General features: G+C 35.3%; 1 protein-coding gene across 2 annotated transcripts in view; it reads left to right on the top strand.

Moving 5' to 3' along the window:
• Positions 1 to 22399, top strand: part of RPAP3 (RNA polymerase II associated protein 3) — a 43796-nt gene that overhangs the window by 4717 nt on the left and 16680 nt on the right. Inside the window, exons 4-10 of one of the 2 annotated variants that reach the window (XM_026000176.2) lie at positions 3350 to 3472; positions 4264 to 4391; positions 15639 to 15760; positions 16488 to 16558; positions 17899 to 18024; positions 18978 to 19105; positions 21253 to 21374. In XM_026000176.2, coding sequence (XP_025855961.2) covers positions 3350 to 3472; positions 4264 to 4391; positions 15639 to 15760; positions 16488 to 16558; positions 17899 to 18024; positions 18978 to 19105; positions 21253 to 21374 — 820 coding nt within the window. Of the gene's footprint in view, positions 1 to 3349; positions 3484 to 4263; positions 4392 to 15638; positions 15761 to 16487; positions 16559 to 17898; positions 18025 to 18977; positions 19106 to 21252; positions 21375 to 22399 lie in introns of both variants that reach the window. The other variant, XM_026000177.2, reaches the window with a different exon arrangement.

Here is a 22399-nt window from a genome sequence, read left to right on the forward strand (position 1 = left end):
TTATTTTACATAAATCTAAATTTAATTATAATGCTTTTCAGTTAATTAGATTATTTTTTCTCCTGTAGCCGTTTTTCAGTGAGTAGTAGCTAAAACAGCGAGGATTCTTTTCTTTTTTTCTGTTTTTTCTTTTTTCTTTTTTTCTCCTTTTTGCAAAAATAGTACATAGAGGTCCAGCGTACTCTTCAGTCATTTTACCCCTGTGGTTCTGTCTTCCTTAATTATAGTACAGTATCAAAACCAGGACATTGATATGGCACAATTTATGTATAGTTCTCTGCCGTTTTATCACATGTAGATTTGAGTAACCACCATTGCATTTAGAATTCAAAAATACTGCATCACCACAAAGCCCTCATGTGCTACCCATTTATACTTGCACCTACATCTCTCCTCCTCACCGTCTCTAACCCCTAAGTAGCCAGAATTCGAAGATTGTAAGAACTCCCAGAAAGGAATGACAATATCTTTTTTATAGGCTGAAGAACTTGTTGGATACTGGCTGAAAGGGAATGCCTTTGTGTCTAGTCTTGGGCTGTGGCTGTGGGACAATAAAAGTGGGCCCATCTTGATCCTAAGAAGGTGGCCCTCACCCTTCTAAACCAGGGATAGCCAACATGTAGAGTGTGCTTCCTATATCCCACACATACACACGGTGTAACTGAAGAATTACCACCAGTACTCTGCCTCATAACCCTCTACATAGTGCTTCCAGCGGCCGTTGTAGCCAGCCTGCAAAAGGGGGTCTGTTGGCCAGCTTCAGTCTAGACTCTGACCCACCTTAAGGGTTGATTTGGACTATATATTCCTGTTTAGTCTTTCTAAAAGTGTTTATTGTGCATCGATTCATACAAAAAAGTAAGTGAAGATACATGTTCTAAAGCATAACAAGAAAATGAGTATGTGAGCCCACCATCTAACTTAAAGAAAAATTTTCAATTCTGTTGAAGCTACCAGTGTGCTCCTTCCCCATCCCATCTTCTTTCCTTCCCTGTGCCCCCAGATATAACCACTCTTCCGATTTTTATGTTTATTATTTTATTTGCACTTTTATGTCTGACATTTTTATTATTTATTTTTTAAGATTTTATTTATTCAGGAGAGATAGGCAGAGACATAGAGGGAGAAATCAGACTTCCTGCAAAGAGCCCCATGCGAGGCTTGATTGTGGACCTTGGGATCACGCCCTGATCTGAAGGCAGACACTCAACTGCTGAGCCACCCAGGCATCCCTATGTTTAACATTTTTGTTTGAGGTTGTAATGTATATACAGTACAGTGCGAGAATCTTAAGTGTACAGTTTCCTAAATTTTTGCTCTTGTATATACCTGAGAAACCACCAACCACATCAAGATGTAAGACATTTCTAGCATCCCAGAAGCCTTGCTTCTCAGTTGGTTATCTCCCAAAGGTAGCCACTATGGTGATCTCTAATATTATAGATAAGTTTTGCCAGTTTGGGAGTTTTATTTAAATGTATCATACAGTATGCACTCTTTTGTGTTTGGCTTTATTGGGTAATTTTGTCTGAGGTTGATCCATATTATCAGTAGCGGTAATTTGTTCTTTTTCATTGCTGATCAGAATTCCATTGTGTGAGTATATCACAATTTGTGTATCCATTTTCCTATTGACATACATTTTGGTTGTTTCCCGTTTGGGGCTATTATGAATAAACCTGCTATGTACATTCTTGTATGTGTCTTTTAACGCATAGAAGTACCTGGGAGGGAATTTGCCAGGTCACTTTATATATACATTTAGTTTTAGAAGATACTGCTCAATAGTTTTCCAGATTAGTTGCATTTTTCTTAATGAAACCGAGGCTAACTGACTCAAGATAGAGGTGGCACTACTAATTAAATAGTTTGCCATCTGCTTCAGTATTGTCCTAATGTAAGAGAGATGATTTTAGGTCTTGGATTTATTGCTGTGGGAAATACTTTCTGAACATAATTTTTTTCTCTGCTGAGTATTATATAGTCTACTTTCACTTTTTTGTGACTTATCCCTCATATAGCTTTTCCTTTTCATAAGGTGGTATCTTCTTATAATGCTTTTTCCTGAAAGGCATCATCCTCAGATCATTTTTTAGAGAGGTGCTTCCTACACAGTCATTTATTCATTCAACAGATACTAATTGAACTCCTGCTTTTGTAGCAAATGCCATCATGACCTATTACATTACTTGACGTCATTTTAGTGTATCTGTACGAGATGTAGGTGTTTACTTACCATTCCACTCTAGTTCAGATCTGAGCAGCTGCTTTAGTGTTCTGCCCCTGGCAGTGGTCTACACATGCAAGCATAGCAGTATTGGATAATTTTGGCTAGTGGTATTTGAAGAATCTTCATGCCAAAACACATAGCTGAGTTTCACTCTATCTTTTAATGTTCATTCAGTGAAACTGAGCATAGGTTTTATTTTTTAAGTTGTCAATAATTAGTGACAACTAATTGACAAAATAGTATGGTATTAAATGCAAAAAAGATCTTGTTTATATAATTAAAATTTTTGTTTTTAATGAGCTTTAAGGAACTCTTCAATACTTATTGGTTTAAAGTCTTTTACTAAAAACCATTATTTTATCCTATATGAAGAATATGATTAAAAAAATCCTGATGACGTTTATGAGACGATTTACCATGAAAGGAGTATGTGATCCAAAGGAGATTGAAAATTGTTGGGCTAGCGTATTATGTATTTTCTTTGGTAGAGTTGGCTGTATTTTGGGAATTCACTGAGAGACAGTATAACATAGTCATTGAGCTCTTCAGAGGAGGCAGATTTGCCTCAGTTCAAATCCGTGACCTTGAGTCAACAAACCTCTGTGTCTTGGTTACTTCCAGTAAAAAAACATGGGGAATTACACTTACCTCATAGGTTTTTGTGAGGATTAGGAGTTACTGTGCTTTATAAGCAGTTTTTGATGTTTTAAGAATAAGGAAGAAAAAGGTTTTTAATAAAAACCCTTTCTTGTCTATTGGTTATTTATTACATTAGTTTGGGGTTATTTCCAAACTTTGCTTATGTTCAGCCATAAATACCTTGTTACTAATAGTTTGTGATTTAGGGGTGATTTGTTGACTCTATTGACTTAGCTTACTTCATGAGTCCACAGCTAGATTCTTTAAGTGGTTTGGATCTTGGTTTTCTAAACAAGGGTACATTTTTCTTTGGATATAATCCTAACAATGAGAGGTTATTTGGATTGAAAGCAACCTTAGGCCTTTATGTCCTTAGATCATAACAACCTAAGTTCTATTGAATGTACTTTTTAAAAAATGTCTTCTTTTTAATTTAATGGTCATGTAATTATGAGCACTGTTCTCCTACTTAAATTTCAGGACAGTATCCTTGATGAGCTTGATAAAGAAGAGAGTACCCATGATTCTGTGTCTCAAGAATCAGAGTCAGAAGAAGATGGGATTCATGTAGATTCACAAAAGGCTTTTGCTCTTAAAGAAAAGGTATTCTTTAGGTTAGCATTAGTTTCCTTCATGTAAGCAGGATATGTAGAAAATCATGTGGATCCAATATTTCTTCAGTGTAGTTTGAGAGGTGTTCATACTTTGAGTTATTAGCTGTGTATCTGTATCTAGAAGCAGTATAGCTTGTTGATTAGGAATATTTGCTCTGAAACCAGGTTGTAGGGGTTCAGATCCTGTGACAAGTTTCCTGACAATTCTTTAATTACTTGTTTTTCAGTTTTCTTAACTGTAAAAATAAGATTAGTATTATTACTAAACCTCAATGATGTAAAATGTGTGGACTGTACAGAGTCCTTTTAGGATTTTTTGTAGTCGACTAACTTAAAATCAGCTTGAACCTTGACATGAATATTAAATTCCACTCCTCCATATCACTGGCCATATTTGATTACTTTTTGGAATGTTACTAAACATCCCTCTTCAGAAAGCCTCATTATAAAACTAAATATATTACTTTACAAAAAGGTGGAACTCTTTTCAGATTAAGCTTCATCTTGATGCCTCTCTTTTGTTACCTTTCTGTGGGTTATTGTCAGTCAGAAGTACATAATGCTAGGTATGTTACTCATTTTCCTACCAGGGCTTTTGGATTGTGCTCATACAATGACTACTGAATTTCAGCATTTGTTGAAAGACCATTTTGCTTAATTCTCTCCTTTCCTGTTAACCTTGAACACTGAGCTAACGAGTTAGAAAGAGATGCATAATATTGAAAGAAAATGGCTCTGCAGTTCTCTTTCAGTATATATCTGACTCATATGTTTTTTCAGGGCAATAAATACTTCAAACAAGGAAAATACGATGAAGCAATCGAATGCTACACCAAAGGCATGGATGCTGATCCCTATAATCCTGTGTTGCCAACAAACAGAGCATCAGCATACTTTAGACTGAAAAAGTAAGGGATTCCTATAACGTATGTGACTATTTTATATGTATACGGAGACTGATTTAAAAAAAAAAAAATCTCATATGTCCACACAATGACAGAATATTCAGTGATCAAAAGGCATGAGTTATTAAGCCATGAAAAGTCATGGAGGAACCTTCAGGTGCATATTTGTTTTTTCTCTCTTTGCCTTTTCTTTCTTTCTTTTTTTTTAGTGTTATTTTTTATTTTTGTAACTAAGCATAGTAAAACATAGAGCCATTGGCTGTCATTAATTTCTTGAACAAAAGGCTATTTGGAAGTATTTTTTTTTTAAAGATTTTATTTATTCATTCATGAGAGACAGAGAGAGGCAGAGACACAGGCAGAGGGAGAAGCAGGCTCCATGCAGGGAGCCCGATGTGGGACTTGATCCTGGAACTCAGGCAGGTGCTCAACCGCGGAGCCACCCAGGCATCCCCTATTTGGAAGTATTAAGGACATAATCTTAGAACAGTCTTTTAAGTGAAATCAGTTTGGCTTTATAAGAATTTACTACATGGCCTGTCTTTTCCCAGTTTTTATCAGAAAGCGGTAAAAACTTGTCCCAGATTCCGGCACTTGCATACAGACTAGCATTTGGGAGTCATACATCATAAAAAGATAACTTTCTTCTTTCCTTGAAAATGGGGACGGGATCTTCATATTTTTCCCTCCAAATTTTAATTTAAATTTCAGTTAACATACAGTGTAATATTAGTTTCAGGTGTCGAATTTAGTGATTCATTGCTTACATACAACATTCACTGTTCATTACAAGTGTCCTTAATACCCAACATACTTAACCCATCCCCCCACCTACTTCCCCTACAGTACCTTCAGTTTGTGTCTATATTTAAGGTTCTGCTTCTTGGTTTGTCCGCCACCCCCCACCCCAGCGCCATGTTCATTTGTTTTGTTTCTTAAATTCTACACGTGAGTGAGATCATACAGTATTTGTCCTTCTCTTTCTGATTTCATTTAGCATAGTATACTCTAGCTCCACTCATATCGATGCAAATGGCAAGATTTCATTCTTTTTGGTGGCTGAGTAATACTCCATTGCATATATACCACATTGTCTTTATCCATTTCTCAGTGGATGGGCATTTGGGCTCTTTCAATAATTTGGCTGTTGTGATAATGCTGCTGTACACATCGGGGTGCTTATACTCCTTCAAATCAATATTTTTGTTTCTTTTAGGTAAATACCTAGTAGTGCAGTTGCTGGAATGTAGGGTAGTTCTATTTTTCACTTTCTGAGGAACCTCCATATTGTTTTCCAAGGGGGCTATACCAATTTGCATTCCCACAAACAGTGCAAGAGGGTTCTCTTTGCTGCACATTTTCAGCAACACCTGTTATTTCCTGTGTTGCTAATTTTAGCCATTCTGACTGGTGTGAGGTGGTGTCTCATTGCAGTTTTGATTTGTATTTCCCTGACGATGTGTGATGCTGAGCATTTTTTCATGTGTCTGTTGGCCATTTGTATGTTTTCTTTGGAGAAATGTCTTCTCATGTCTTCTGCCCATTTCTTAACTGGATTATTTGGTTTTGGGTGTGGAGTTTGAGAAATTCTTTTTTTTTTTTTTTTAAAGGTTTTCTTTATTTATTCACACATAGAGAGGCAGAGACATAGGCAGAGGGAGCAGCAGGCTCCATGCAGGGAGCCCCATGTGGGACTCGATCCCAGAACTCCAGGATCACGCCCTGAGCCAAAGGCAGATGCTCAACCGCTGAGCCACCCCGGTGCCCCGGAGGTTCTTAATATATTTTGCATACTAACCCTTAATCAGATATGTCATTTGCAAATATCTTCTTCCATTCTGTGGGTTGCCTTTTAGTTCTGTTGATTGTTTCCTTCGCTGTGCAGAAGCTTTTTTATTTAGGTCTTTCATCCATTTTGATTTTATTTTTGTGTATGGTGTAAGAAAGTGATCCAATTTCATTTTTTTGCATGTTACTGCCCAGTCTTCCAACACCATTTGTTGAAGAGAGTCTCTTTTTTTACATTGGATATTCTTTCTTTCCTGCTGTATCAGTTTAATTGACCGTATAGTTGTGGGTTCATTTCTGGGTTTTCTATTCTGTTCCATTGATTTATGTGTCTGTTTTTGTGCCAGTACTATACTGTCTTGATGACTACAACTTTGTAATATAGCTTGAAGTCTGGAATTGTGATGCTTCAGCTTTGCTTTTCTTTTTTCAAGATAGCTTTGGTTATTCTGGGTCTTTTGTGGTTCCATATAGATTTTAGGATTGTTTTAGCTCTGAAAAATCTGATGGTATTTTGATAGGGATGCATTAAATGTGTGGATTGCTTTGGGTAGTAGAGACATTTTAGCAATAGTTGTTTTTTCAATCTACGAGCAGGAATGTTTTTCCATTTCTTTGTGTCCTCTTCAGTTTCTTTCATGAGTGTTCTCTAGTTATCAGAGTACAGATCTTTCATTTCTTGTTTAGGTGTATTGCTGATATCTTATGGGTTTTGGTGTAATTGTAAATGTGGTTAATTCCTTGATTTCTCCTTCTGCTGCTTCATTATTGGTGTATAGAAATGCAGCAAGTTTCTGTACAGTGATTTTGTATCCTGCGGCTTTACTGAATTTGTGTGTCAATTCTAGCAACTTTTTGGTGGAGGCTTTTAGGTGTTCTGTGGAGAGTATCATGTCATCTGCAGGAGTGGTTGATTTGAATGCCTTTTATTTCTTTTTGTTGTCGATTATTGAGGCTAGGACTTCTAGTACTATGTTAAATGGTGAGAGTGGACATCCCTCACTTGTTGACTGTAGGGGAAAATCTGTTTTTCCCCCTTGAGGATGATGTCAGCTGTGGGTTTTCATGTATGTCCTTCGTGATTTTGAGGTATTTTCCCTCTATTCCTATTTTATTGAGGATTTTTTTTTTATTGAGGATTTTTATCATGAATTGATTTTGTACTTTGTCAGATGTTTTTTTCTGCACCTATTGAGAGGATCTTACCCCCTTTTTTTTTTTTTATTACCGTGATATATCACATTGATTGATTTGCATATATTGAATCACCCTTGCAGCCCAGGAATAATTCCCACGTTTTCATGGTGAATGATTCTTTTAATGTACTGTTGGATTCAATTTGTTAGTATTTTGTTGAGAATTTTTGCATCCATGTTCTTTTCTTTTTTTTTTTTAATTTTTTAAATTTATTTATGATAGTCACACAGAGAGAGAGAGAGAGGCAGAGACATAGGCAGAGGGAGAAGCAGGCTCCATGCACCGGGAACCCGACATAGGGTTCGATCCCGGGTCTCCAGGATCGCGCCCTGGGCCAAAGGCAGGAGCCAAACCGCTGCACCACCCAGGGATCCCTTGCATCCATGTTCTTCGGGGTTATTGACTTGTAGTGCTTTTTTTTTTTTTTTTTTTTTTTTTTAAGATTTTATTCATTCATTCATGAGAGACACAGAGAGAGAGAGAGGCACAGACGCAGGCAGAGGGAGAAGCAGGCTTCATGCAGGGAGCCCAATGTGGGACTCGCTCCTGGGACTCCAGGATCACACCCTGGGCAGAAGGCTGGCGCTAAACTGCTGAGCCACCCAGGGATGTCTGTAGTGCTCTTTTCTAGTGGACTCTTTGGTTTTGGAATCAGGGTAATGCTGGCCTCAGAATAAGTTTGAAAGTTTTCCTTCCATTTCTGTTCTTTTGGAATAGTTTGAGAAGAACAGGTATTAACTTTTCTTTAAATGTTTGGTAGAATTCACCTGTGAAATGACCTGGCCCTTGATTTTTGTTTGTTGGGAGATTTTTGATTACTAGTTCAGTTTCTTTGTTGGCTATCAGTCTATTCAAGTTTTTTTTTTTTTGTTTCTTCCTGTTTCAGTTTTATATATTATCCATTCTTCCAGGTTGTCCAATTTGTTGGCGTGTAATTTTTCATAACATTCTGTTATAATTGTTTGTATTTCTGTGGTCTTGGTTGTTATGTCTACTGTTTTATTTATTCGGGTCCTTTCAAAACTTTTTGATAAGTCTGGCTAGGAGTTTATCAATTTTATTAATTCTTTCAAAGAACTAGCTCCTGGTTTCATTGATCTACTGGTTTTTTTGTTTGTTTGTTTGTTTGTTTCTATATCATTTATTCCTGCTCTGATCTTTATTATTTCCCTTCTTCTGCTGGCTTTAGGCTTCGTTTTTTGTTCTTTTTTTTTTCTTTTTCTAGCACCTTTCTAGGTGTAAAGTAAGGTTGTGTATTTGAGATTTTTCTTGCTTTTTAAGGTAGGCCTATATTGCAGGACTGGTTTTTCTGTATCCCAAAGCTTTTGGGCTGTTATGTTCTCATTTTCATTTGTTTCCATGTATTCTTTTATTTCTTCTGTGATTTCCTGGTTGATCCATTCATACTTTAGTAGCATGGTGTCTAACCTCCATATATTTGTGTTCTTTCCAAATGTTTTCTTGTGGTTGACTTCAGGTTTCATAGTGTTGTGGTTGGAAAATATGTGTGGTATGACCTCAGTCTTTTTTTACTTGTTGAGGCCTGATTTGTGACCTAGTATGTGATCTGTTCCCTTGAAAAGAATGTGTATTCTGCTGCCTTAGCATGGAATGTTTTACATATCTGTTAAGTCCACCTGGTCCACTGTGTCATTTAAAGCCTTTGTTTCCTTATTGATTATCTGCTTTACCATGGCTGTAAGTGGGGTGTTAAAGTCCCTTACCATTATTGTATTATTATCGAGTTTCTTTATATTATTAATTATCTTATATGTTTGGGCACTCCCATGTTGAGAGCATAAATATATTTTTAGTTGTTAGATCTTCTTGTTGAATAGTCTACTTTATTGTGACATAGTGCCCTTCTTCATCTCTTGTTACAGTCTTTGATTTAAAATCTAGTTTGTAAAAAAAAAAATAAATAAAATAAAATCTAGTTTGTCTGGTATAGGTATGGCTACTCCAGCTTTCTTTTGATTTCCATTTGCATGGTAAATGTTTCTCCATCTCCTCAACTTTCAATCTGCAGGTGTCTTTAAGTCTAAAATGAGTCTCTTGTAAGCAGCACATAGATGGGTATTGTTTTTTTTTTATCCATCCTGACACCCTTTGTCTTTTGATGGAGTATTTAGTTCATTTTACTTTCAGAGTTATTATTGATAGATAGGAGTTTAGTGTCATTTTCTGTTGTGTTTCTGGAGATTTTCTCTGTTCCTTTCTAGTCTTTGTCAATTTTGGTCTTTCCCACTCAGAGAGTCCCCTTTAATATTTTTTGCAGGGCTAGTTTAGTGGTCATGAACTCCTTCAGTTTTCATTTGTCTGAAAAATACTATTTCTCCTATTCTGAATGATAGCCTTGCTGAATAGAGTATTTTTGACCACATATTCTTCCCATTCAGTACATTGAATGTATCATGCCACTCCCTTCTGTCTTGCCAGGTTTTTGTGGAGACATCTGCAGCTAGCCTTATGGGTCTTCCTTTGGAGATTAGGGACCTTTATTTGTCTTGCTGCTTTTAGGTTTTTTCTTTCTCACTATGTTTTGCAAATTTAACTACAGTATGTCTTGGCGTTGGCCTGCTTCTGTTGATTTTGCTGGGAGTCCTCTGTGCCTCCTGGATTCAGATGTGTGTTCCTTTCTCAGATTAGGGAAGTTTTCAGTGATTATTTACTAAAATATTCTCCCTTTTCTCTCTTTTCTTCATCTGACACTCTTGTGATATGAATGTTATTATATTTGGAGGAGTCAGTGAGTTCCCTAAGCCTTTTCTTGTGATCCATAACTCTTCTTTCTCGCTTTTTTTCAGCTTCATTATTTTCCTTTCTGTCTTCTGTATCACTTATTTGTTCCTCTGCTTCTTCCATCTTTGGGGTCATTATATCCAGTCTTTTTTGAATCTCAGTTATTGCATTTTTCATTCTGATTGTTTTTTAACTCTTTTATCTCTGTGGTAGGGGTCTCCCTTATTTCTTCTATGCTTTTCTCAAGCCCGGCAAATATCCTTGATTGTTGCTTTATATGCTTCGTCAGGCATATTACTAATGTCTGTTTCAATTAGATCTCTAGCCATAACCTTTTCTCATTCTCTTTTGGGATGAATTCCTCTGTGTTGGAATTTTGTCTAAGACTCTGTCTTCTGTGTGTTAGAAAAGCCTGTTAATGTTTTTTTGTTCCTGAGAGTAATGGCTTTATGGAGAAGAGGTCATATAGTGTCCAGGGTGTGGTGCTCAGGGAGTATCTCTGGTGTGTGATACGTGCACTCTGCTGCTGTGTTTGGGCTGCTCTATCCCTCAGGTTAGTCTCCTGCAGAGGTTCTCCTTGGTTGCTGTGGGCAGTGTTTGAACCTTGGCCAGAGTGGCAAGTTTTAACTCATTGTGCTCTGGTCTGCTTGTTAAATGAGACCTGATGCTACTTCCACTAGAACTGAAGCCTATAATTGGTAGATGTGGTATGTATGGGGGTTTCTGCTGGTGTTCTGGGAAGGGGCCTGCTGTGCTGGGACTTAGGCACACTTGCCTGAGAAAAGCAGTACCAGTGGAATGCAGGGGGGTGGGACTGGTTTAAGCAGGTTAGGCAGACAATATTGGTGCTGTGCTGTTTACTGAAGTTGATTTATGCTAAAGATAGGGAGGGAGATTGCACCTTTGTCCCCGAGTGGGGTCTCTGTCCTTGCAACCCTCAGGGAATACTCCTAGAAGTGCAAACAGTTTCCCCTTGGATGTCCCAAGTGTTTTTTGGGTCGCTGTTTTCATGCTGTCTTGTCTCCCGGTTGCTTGACTGCCTGGAACAGGGCAGTACACTTTATATTCTGTCCCAGCCGAGCCTGGTGATTTTTATAACTCCAAGCTTTAGGGACTGCAGTGGCAAGGACCTGCGCTCATCTCCTGGGGATGGTCTTGCTGTGCTGGGACAAATGCAGATTTGACCAAGAAAGGTAGTCGTGCCAGAGTGCAGGGACATGCGATTTGGAGCAAAGCAGGCTAAACAGTCAATGTCCAGGTTAGCAGCCCTCAGCTGGTATCTCTGCAACTATGCTGAGGGGCGGGGGGAGGGAAATGGTGCCTGCTGGTTCTTTTGTCCCTCGACAGGCATCTCTGCGAATGCCATCTTTCAAATGTGCTCCAGGAAGAGTGAATAGTCTCTCCCTATGTGCCTTAAGGAAACCACAGATGATGCTTTTTGTGGGGGGATTGGGGAGTGGTTGGTTTTCCTGCCTTCTCTCCAGGAGTAGGGCAGCACCCGCAGGGCTGTATCCCAGCCAAGCCTGACCTCTGAAACTCCAGTCTTTGAGCCCTTCTCGTTGTGAAAACTCATAAAAATCGGCTCCTCTCATTTTTAAAACCAATGGCTTTGGGGACCTGTTCTCTCTGTGCATATTCCTGAACACTCTCCTCTTTCTCTCTTTCTCTCCTCGCCACCCCAACCAGGGCTGTCTCCCCTCCACAGCACCCGAGATCATCCGTTTCTCTCCCAAACCACATCTCTGGACTTCTTACCTTCCTTGATGTAGCCTCTTCTCTCTCTCTAGTTGTCAGTCCTCAGGTTGATTTCGTGGGTATTCAGAATGATTTGATATTTATCTAGCTGAGTTGGAAGGATGAGGCAAGCCTAGGATCCTCCTACGCTGCCATCTTAGCTCCCCACTTAGATGCATATTTCTTTGTGAAAAAAGCTAATCTGAAATGTCTGTATACTGTATGATTTCATGATTTCAACTGTATGACATTCTGGAAGGGGCAAAGTGATGACAGTAAAAAGATGAGTGGTTGTCAAGGGTTAGGGGTGGTAGAGGAATGACTAGACAGCACAGAAGATTTTTAGGGCAATGAAAATACCCTGTGGTAATATAATGATAGATACATGCCCTTTTATACTCTTTCAAACCCATAGAATGTACAATATGAAGAATAAATTGTAATGTAAACTGTGGACTTGGGATGATAATGATATGCCAGCATGGGCTCATCACTTTTCCAAATGTACCACTCTGATGTGGGATATTGGTAACTATCATATGTGGAGGCAGAGAGTACAGATGAGAAATACCTGTACCTTACCCTCAGTACTGCTGTGACCCTAAAACTACTCTAGATAATTTGTCTTAATAAAAAAATTTTGAATAAAAAATCTTTCATGATAACGCATCTGTAAAAGATTTAAACATATATTTCTTTTCAACTGTAAATTCTCACAGCTCACTTCTTTTTATTGAGTTATTTTATTCAAACCATTTTAATGGTTCAAATGGTTTCAGAGGCTCAGACCATGCTTCTGTAGTTCATGTTACCAAGATGTTCCTCCAATAAAAATTTGAGTTATGATATTCTTACCTAATTCACAAAAGAAAGGAAAGTTAGCTGGGTAAAAACTTTTAGATATTAATTTCGTTATTTTGAAAAATCATTTATCCATTCTTTAACCTAGAGACTTTTCATTATAGTGAACTTAAAATATGTTTTAATCTTTATCCTTACGTCATACTGACCCTTTAAATACTTTCTTTTTTTTTTTTTTTTTTAAATACTTTCTTAATGTTGAAGAACATGACTGTGTTATGGTCTTATGATAAGCAGAGAACTGACTTATGAGAATTTAAAAAAAAAAGAATTAAAAAAAAAGACAAATACCATCAAGATGTTTCTTGAATGTTAAAATTTTTAACTGTTGTTATTTCAAAATACAAATTATATTGGTATCTGAGTTTTTACTGTTTAAATTTTTTTTTTAAACTTTTTTTAAACTTTTTAAATTTATTTATGATAGTCACAGAGAGAGAGAGAGAGAGGCAGAGACACAGGCAGAGGAAGAAGCAGGCTCCATGCACCGGGAGCCCGATGTGGGATTCGATCCCGGGTCTCCAGGATCGCGCCCTGGGCCAAAGGCAGGCGCCAAACCGCTGCGCCACCCAGGGATCCCAGTTTTTACTGTTTAAATGACATTTTTAAGTCTTTGAGTATCCTGACAAATTATAATATTTACATTTTGTAATATATCTACAATTTAGTACATGTAAGTTATGGAAAATAATTTTAAATAAACCCACATGCCCCTACCACCCAACTTAGGAACTAGAACATTACTGTTACTATTTCTGAAGCTACCTTAGGTTCCTTTCCATATCCGGACCCTTGCTTCTCTCTAGTTAATAACTGAGATGTTTTAAATTGCCTATTTATCATTCTTTTGGTTTAAAAAAATTCATTGTATATGTATATATTCCTAAATAATATATTGTGTAACTGTTTATTTTTGAGCTTTGATATATGTAACGTTGTCTTCTGTGACTTGCATATTTATTTGAATATTATAATCCTAAGATTTGTTCATCTTTTGCATATAACTATAGATCTTTCATTTCTACTGTTACATATAATTCCTTTTTAGGAAGGTACTATTCTGTATCCATTCTCCTGTTGCTGGGTTTTTGGTTGCCTCTCCTTTCCTATCTGTGCCCCCGCCACCATTCACACCCTTCTTTTCTTCTTGATTTAAAATAGAGATACTGTCAATATTTTTGTATGTTTCTTGGGGTTAGGTCACAGGATGTATGTACGTTTGACTTCACGTGGTGATGGCCAGTTGTACAAATAGTACAAAGGTGGTTGTATAAGTTTTTATTCCCATTAGGACTGTATAAGAATGCTTGCTCCCTATCTTTCCCAACACTGGTAGAATCGGGCTTCGTAACTGTTTTCAATCTACTGGATATAAAATGGTAATTCATTGTGGTCTTCATTTGCATACCCACAATTGCTAATAAAGCTGAACATCTTATCTATTCACCACTTGTATTTTTTTCTTTTTTTCCTGTGAAATGTCTGTTTTGTCTTTGGCCATTTTTCTTTTAGGCCGTTTTTCTCTTGATTTTTAATTCTTTATTCTGGATACTGATTATTTTCTCTCAATTTGTGTCTGCTTTTTTTCTCTCTGTGAAGTCTCAATGAACAGAAATTCTTAATTTTAAATATATTTCAATTTATTGATTTTTTTTTAAAGGATAGCACTTCTAAAAATATGATTTGTTAAAAAAACGTTTCCTTCTCTGAGCTAATAGTCTTCTGTATTTTCTTCTAAGTTTTTATGTTTTACTTTTCATGGTTATATCTATATATATGGTCAAGGTAGAATTCCAGTTTCATATCTTTTCATATGAATATTTTAATCATTTCAGTCTTTATTGAATATCTATGCTTTTCCCATGGATCTGCAATGGATCCATTGCAGATAATGCCTGCATATTCCTATTATCCTATTAGGAATAGGAATATTCCTATGTAGGAATATGCCTACATATTCCTATTATCTGGTGGCAGATAATAATGGATCTGCCACCATTACTCTTTTTTTTTTTTTTTTTTTGCCACCATTATTCTATGTCAACTTTGCACTGATCTCTTTTTTAATCTCTGTTTTCCAATTGATCTGTTGCTTATCCCTATGCCTTTTCCATACTATCTTTAATTGCTGTAGCATTAAAAGTCTTGATATTTGGCATTGGGCTTGTTTTCTTACCATATTTTTCAGGAGTGTCTTGGGTATTCTTAGACTTTTGCTTATCAGTATAAATTTTGGAATCATCTTGTCAAATTCTTTGAAAAATTATGTAGGAATTTGATTGTAATTGCTTTGGATTTATAGCTCAGTTTGGAGAGAATTATATTGCTATGTCTCTTTGACTTATTATAGATCATGAATGTGCTATATATCTCCACTTAAGTCTTCTTTAATGTTTGTGAGGACAGGCTTCAAATTTTCTGTGTATGAGTCTTACATATCTTTTGTTAGATTTATTTCTGTTTTTTATTGCTTATCTCAAGTAAAGCAGCCAGCTTGCAAACTTTCATTATTTCTAAGTGTCTCTAGATTGTTTTGAGTTATTTTAGGTAGATGATTATATCATCCGAGAATGTCAGTTTTATTCCTTCCTTTCCAGTCTTTTTGGCTATATTTCTGTCTTTGAAACTACATTAGTCAGGACCTCTAGCACAATACTGACAAAAAAAGCAGTAATAGTGGACATTCTTGTTCCTTGCTTTAAAGGGAACATTACTTAACATCTCACCATCACTAATTAATGCCTTTTGTAGCTGTAAGTAAATAAAAAAGATGGGAAACACACCTTTAATTGGGAACTTAATCCCCTTCTGGGATTTTCAGAAACAAATTATGAAGTTTTAGTTTAACAAATGAATTTTATTAACTTTAATATATTTTTAAAATTTTTAATTAATTTATTTTTTAACTTTAATATTTTTAAATTGCAGATTTGCTGTTGCTGAGTCAGATTGTAATTTAGCAATTGCCTTGAATAGAAGTTATACAAAGGCTTACACAAGACGAGGTGCTGCTCGATTTGCATTGCAAAAATTAGAGGATGCCAAAAAAGGTATTAATATTTTCCAAGTCCTTATTATCTAAAAAATTCTTTAACAGTTTAACAGATGTTATAGAAAGAATCATAGATACTAGACAGTCACCGTTACTACCTTAAGAGCTTTGTGTATTTGAATAAGGCTCATTTTTGCTATTTAAAAATATCTTGATACTTTGTGACAGAATGCGTTATTTGCCACCAGTCAGACTTCCGGTTCAAATTCTCATTCCACCATGTATTTAGCTGTGTGACCAAAGGGAAGGTTATGGTTCTCCTATGATTTTCAGTTTCTTACCTGTAAAATAAGGATTAAAACATCTTGTTGGATATTTTGAGGCAGAGGCACTGCCTCAAACTGTTAATAAAGTTTTTAACACATTTTTCTTTGTAAATTCTAAGCCTTTTATTATTCCATAAAATAGATTTATATACTATAAATTATAAAATCTGAATAAAAGTTGATAACCTGATAGGATTCTGCTACTTCTTGGGTTTATGACATGCAACTTAACGATAGCAAGTATCCTTCCTGGGGCTGGTGGGTGAAGGTGATTGGTCATGGATTCTGTAGGGTTTTGCTTGTCCTGGGGGAGAACAGAGATACTGTTGATTAGCAGTTCTTACTCTGAATTTTTCTGTAAGACACTTGCCTCTTTGTCACATGTAGCAAATGATTATTGTTTTATAGAATTTTTTTAATACCCTATCTTTCAAATATTTATCTTCTAAATTTACTTAGATTATGAAAAAGTATTAGAACTGGAACCAAATAACTTTGAAGCAACGAATGAACTCAGGAAAATTAATCAGGTAAATCACAGTTATTTAAATAAAGTGCATTACTTACCTTTATTTGACGAAGTAGAGGTTTTTGTGTAGTCTTTGTACTATAGATGACTTAAGACTTTCTCTAATTTTAATTCTTTGTACCGTATAGTTTTACTAAACAGATTTGCAAGCTAGAGGAAGTAGAATGGTATTTAAAGATCCTTAGGAGTCCTCTTAAAAAGTCTTCTGAGGGGCACCTGGCTGGCTCATTCAGTAGCACATGCAGCTCTTGATCCTGGGGTTGTAAGTTTGAGCCCCACGTTGAGGTAGAGATTACTTAAAATAATATCTTAAAAAAAAGTCATGGTTGAGGTCTGTGAACTGGTGCTGCTTTATTTTTTCCCAGATGATAGAATTATTTCTCTTTGTCCCACTAAGTTTTCTTTTTTGGCTAGTGCTTTGATTTCTGTACTAAACTTTGATATATTTCTTTGATTTTGTAATTTTTAAGTTGCTCCATCCTTATAGTTTGTTTTAGAAAAAACTGCTAATTTTTTAACAGTGAGAAAATAGTTATAATTTTGCTATAAAATTTGCTGTCAAATGATACTGTACAGTTACATATTCCTTTCATTTTGCTGTTGAGTCAGTTACAATCATTTGCCATCCATTGAAACTGAGAAAAAAATGACAATGACTAGGAAAAGTGTGCTTTTGAATATTGCCATGATTTATTGCAATAAAATCGACAAATCAGCTTGCTTATAATTAGGAATTGTTTTGTATTTTTGTATTTGGTTAAATAATGACTATGCATATTAAATTTGAGAAGTTTAGATGTGGTCTTAATTATCTGTTTATTTTTTTTTTTAATTTTTTTTTTTTTATTATTTATTTACGAGAGTCATACAGAGAGAGAGAGAGAGAGAGGCAGAGACATAGGTAGAGGGAGAAGCAGGCTCCATGCACCGGGAGCCTGATGTGGGATTCGATCCCGGGTCTCCAGGATCGTGCCCTGGGCTAAAGGCAAGCGCCAAACCGCTGCGCCACCCAGGGATCCCCTATCTGTTTATTTTTGAAAATAGTTACCTGAATAGTGCCTGGCCTGTGTAGAAATTCAATAAATATTTCTTGAATAAATAAATGAACAACTACCATTAGTGGATATGATTTATTTTATTTGGAATAAGATGTATATTAGATTCACTATTTTGTTTTTTTAACTTGAATTAGACTTTGGATTAGAGTAAAAACTATTATTTCAATATTAATTTGAACTGTGACAAATTCTAATACACCTGAGTAATTTAGTTTTTTTAAAGTTAAATATATATGCATCTTGTGTTACTTGTTTTATTTTAGCTAACTACTGTGTCTCCTAGGCTTTAACATCCAAAGAAAATTTATATCCAAAGGAAGCTGATACAATGATTAAATCAACTGAAAGAGAGGAAAAGCAAATTGAAGAGCAACAGAATAAGCAGCAAGCCATTTCAGAGAAAGATCTGGTAATTCAGAGGGATTTCAAGCTATATATGTTTTGTTGAGTTTACTCTCCATTTCTTGTATCCTGTTTCTATCTTCTGTAATATTAAAATTCTTCAGTAGGAACTGAAAGTTATACTAAAAACCTCCGGAGCTTACTAATTCAAAATTTGAGGAATTGGTGACTTAACACATAATTTAAAAAAATAACATAGTTTAGGGAGCAAATTACTTTTGAGTATTTTAACATATTTACATGTAGGTGGTTATACATTTAACACAGAGACAAGTTACAGTTCATTCTGTTAGAGAATTTTTTTCCGTTAATTCACACTGGACTATTTCTGATCAAAATTCCTTTAGAAATCCCAAGTCAAGATTCAGTTTAACATATTTTTAGCTTTTCTTGGACCCACAGAAGATTTTTAATGAATACTTATGGAATGACATTAATTGTGATAAACCTGACTGATTATAAATGTTAGAGTGAAATCTGGTATACACATTCTGGTATGGTTTAATTTATCCTATTTTAGTCCTGTTGATGTTAACCAAAGAATGAGCTGTACAATTCTGGTACTCTGTTCTTTCACAAAAATTATTTGAGCTACGGAATTCTATTGTACAGCTTCCATTATAACTAAAGAGTATAATATTTGGGTATGTATTTATTGTGTTTTTAAATTTAGGGCTTTGTATAATAATTAGAATAATGGTTAATAGTGCAAAGTAGTATAGAGGTATACTTTTTTTTTTTTTTTTTTTTTAGTACTGAAAAGAGAATAATGCCATTATAAAAAACAACCTAAACAGATTCTAGAACATGTATCATGGACTAGATTATTAACATTAAAATATATTTTAATTACTGATATGATATTGATGGGTATTCTTGTAGTGTTTACTTAAGGTTTGAATTCAGCTAATTTTTTGCATATTTTTTCATTCTTTTTTACACTTCTCTCCAAAATGGTAGGGGAATGGTTTTTTCAAAGAGGGAAAATATGAAAGAGCAATTGAATGCTATACTCGAGGGATAGCAGCAGATGGCACTAATGCCCTTCTTCCAGCTAACAGAGCAATGGCCTATCTAAAGATTCAGAAGTAAGTCTCCGTTATAGTTAATGTCTTTTAGGATGAAAATGAAATTTACCATAAGTTGGCATATAAGTTAAAATATAATTTATTTACTCTTGAGCATTAAATTTAAATGAAGAACTGAGTATCATCAGCATATATTTAGTAAATGCTTGTTCTTGTTATTATTTTTCCACTTGTAATAGTATGGCATTACACAATTTAACATTTCTTTAATAGTTTTATGAGTGATTTAAAAATTATTAAAAAAAAATTATTTTCAAGTTCTTATCTGGCAGTATTTTATATATGCATATCCATACATACATAACAAAAGAGAATTATTGCCATTGAGATCAGCTGATTGATTATATATACAGCTAAAACTTGGTCCTGTGATACTAATCAGCTGTTTCTGGCTGCACTCTTAGGGGTTCTAAGTTGGACAATCAGCAGGGTAATATCTGATGGCAGAAACTGTCTCACGGTTCTTTATATCTGTTGTAATAATATTTTATATACTAGTGACAGGATTTAAGAAAAAAAAACCCTGTAATTATTTAAAATAGGGGTTCTGAACTTTTTTTGGTGCCATTGACCCATTTGGCTGATGGGGAACCTTTCTCAATAATATATTTGAATGCATAATTATACATTTGAAATTACAAATTTACAGTTTGCACACTATATCTAGTGGTATATATACTTCATTGACACAACAAAATGAGAAACTACATTTAAAATAGAGGCTGATTTAAAGCTAAATTTGTTTTGAAGACATAATATGAAAATTTATTTTTTTCTTTTTTTTTTTCATAATATGAAAATTTAAATTTGGGCTGATCCATGACATCTTCCACCTGGTGATGAACCAATAAGTGTGGATAGGAAATAAAAAGGTAACACAGATGATTGTGTTACCAATGTGATAGCATATGACTTTACTTTTTGGTATCTGAATGACTAGGAGGGGTAGAGTTAGTTGTTTATGGTTGGACAGTTAGGTCCTAGGAGCATTTATAGACAGGGATACTGTGATCATATACAAATAACAGGCTTAATTACTACTGTAATAAATATTTTGAGATGTCTATAATAGTTGTAATGTGATATGAAAATATCTATAATATTTATTGGGGCAAAGTCATAGCTACTACTTTTGCTACTGTGGTTTGTTGTCTACAGTTATAATTGAAATAAGAGCTAAATCCTATTTAAAAGTTAGTGAAAATAAGGATGTAATATTTTTCCCATCTAACTTTTCAGATCTCTCAAAGGACTTCAGGTTAGGAATTCCTATCATAGAAGTAAATTTTGTTTGTATATTTATTCTCATTTAAACTAACAGACACAATTAGTGATATATTATGTTGGTTAGAGTAAGTGAGATGAAAGGTTGAATGTTCCAGTACAGATTTAAAGGCACAATAGTAGAAAAGTTAATGTAACTTCTGGAAAAGGCAAGTGATAATTATGGCTATTACCCCGGGTACAGTGCTGGAGAGTCAGTAAAGTATTTTACCCTGAAAACTGGGGGGGCCATGCACATGTCTTGAATGAGAGAATGATATAATCAGCAAAGTAGAAAGTATATTGGTGGAACATATGCACACACATTTGCACAGATACAGACATATCCTTTTTTTTTGTTGAAAAGTGAATTAAAGAATTAAGAGAATTAAGACATGCTTAAGTTCACTAGAAATTTTTACTTCATTCTTATGAGGTCTTGTTTTGAGGATAGGATGGCATTCATCTAGGCTTTGGGGAGAATGTAATCATAGGCGATTCTCTTTTTTTTTGGATTTTTTTATTATGAAAGTTTTGTAGATTTCATAAATGTAATAAGCCCCCTGAACCAAATCATCTAATTTTAACAAGCCATACTTTTGTCATTATAGTTAGTTAGCATTTATCCCCCTGTCTGAATCATTACAAAGCATATCAGAGACATTATGACATCTTATCCCTAAAGGATAACCACAATACCATTATCATGCCAAATAAATTCACAGTAATTCATTAATGTCATCTTGACATATAGGAGGGTCAAAGACAGATTTGGGAGTTTTTAATTAAAACACTGTGACTGCTTTTTACATTAGAGATTCAGTTTATGTGAAGTTTCTCTATAAACTGCGTTTTCTAGTTGTTAATTTTGTCATGTTGGATAGATATGAAGAAGCTGAAAAGGACTGCACACAAGCTATATTATTAGATGGCTCATACTCTAAAGCTTTTGCCAGAAGAGGAACGGCAAGAACATTTTTGGGAAAGTTAAATGAGGCCAAACAAGGTATGACTATTTTTATAACTGCTATCACTCACTTGTCCTCATGAGACTCCCAAGTTACAGAAGCAGGGACTTGGGTAGCTTTTCCATAGTTCAAGGATATAGAACTCGCAGAAGTAAATTTTCTTTCACGGTTCAGATGGAGGGTAGTTTGCAGATTTGAAGGAATGTAGCTTTCGTGGTGGACCAGATTATCTTTTACTTGAATGGTGTGTGGTCTCATCTGGCTAGCTGTCAATCAGAGTTAATGAGTAATTTGAATTAGAGGTGAGAAGGAAAAGGCAAAAAGAAAGAGAGAATCAGCCATTAAGGATTAGAGGATAATGTGAGATCTACAAGGGTGCTCCTTTTTAGTCTCAGTTATTTTATTTTTCCAGGACCTGTCTTTTAAGTATTCATTCTATTAGTCTTTTTGAAGAACCAGCTTGATTTTATTGTGTGTATTTTCTATTTCATTTATTTCTGCTGTTTATTTCTTTCCTTCAATTGTGTTTAGGTTTATGTTATTTTATTTTACTTTTTTTTAAACAATTTTATTTATTTGAGAGAGAGCGTGTGCATGTATGCATGAGCAGGGGAAGGGGCAGAGGGAGCAGGAGAAGCAAGCTTCGCACTGAGAAGGGAGCCCAACTCTGGGGCTCCATCCCAGGACCCTGGGATCATGACCTAAATGGAAGGCAGATGCTTAGCCAACTAAGCCACCCAGGCGCCCCTATTTTATTAGGTTTAATTTGCTGTTTTTCTAATATCTTGCATTCAGTACTTAGATAATTGATATTCAGCCTTCCTTCTTAATGATATGTGCATTTAAATCTGAGAATTTCTCTGTAAGCCTGGCTTCAGCTGTAGTGTGTGCATTTAAAAAATGGTAGCAAAATAAACATACTATAAAATTTACCATCTTAATCATTTTTAAGTATACAATTCAGTGGCATTAAGTACATTCACACTGTTTGCAACCATAACCACCAAACATCTTCAGAACTTTGTCATCATCCAATCGTGAAAATCTACTGATTAAGAAGTCC

This window comes from Vulpes vulpes, chromosome 8 (genome assembly GCF_048418805.1).
Source record: "Vulpes vulpes isolate BD-2025 chromosome 8, VulVul3, whole genome shotgun sequence".
Classification (NCBI taxonomy): Eukaryota; Metazoa; Chordata; class Mammalia; order Carnivora; family Canidae; genus Vulpes; species Vulpes vulpes.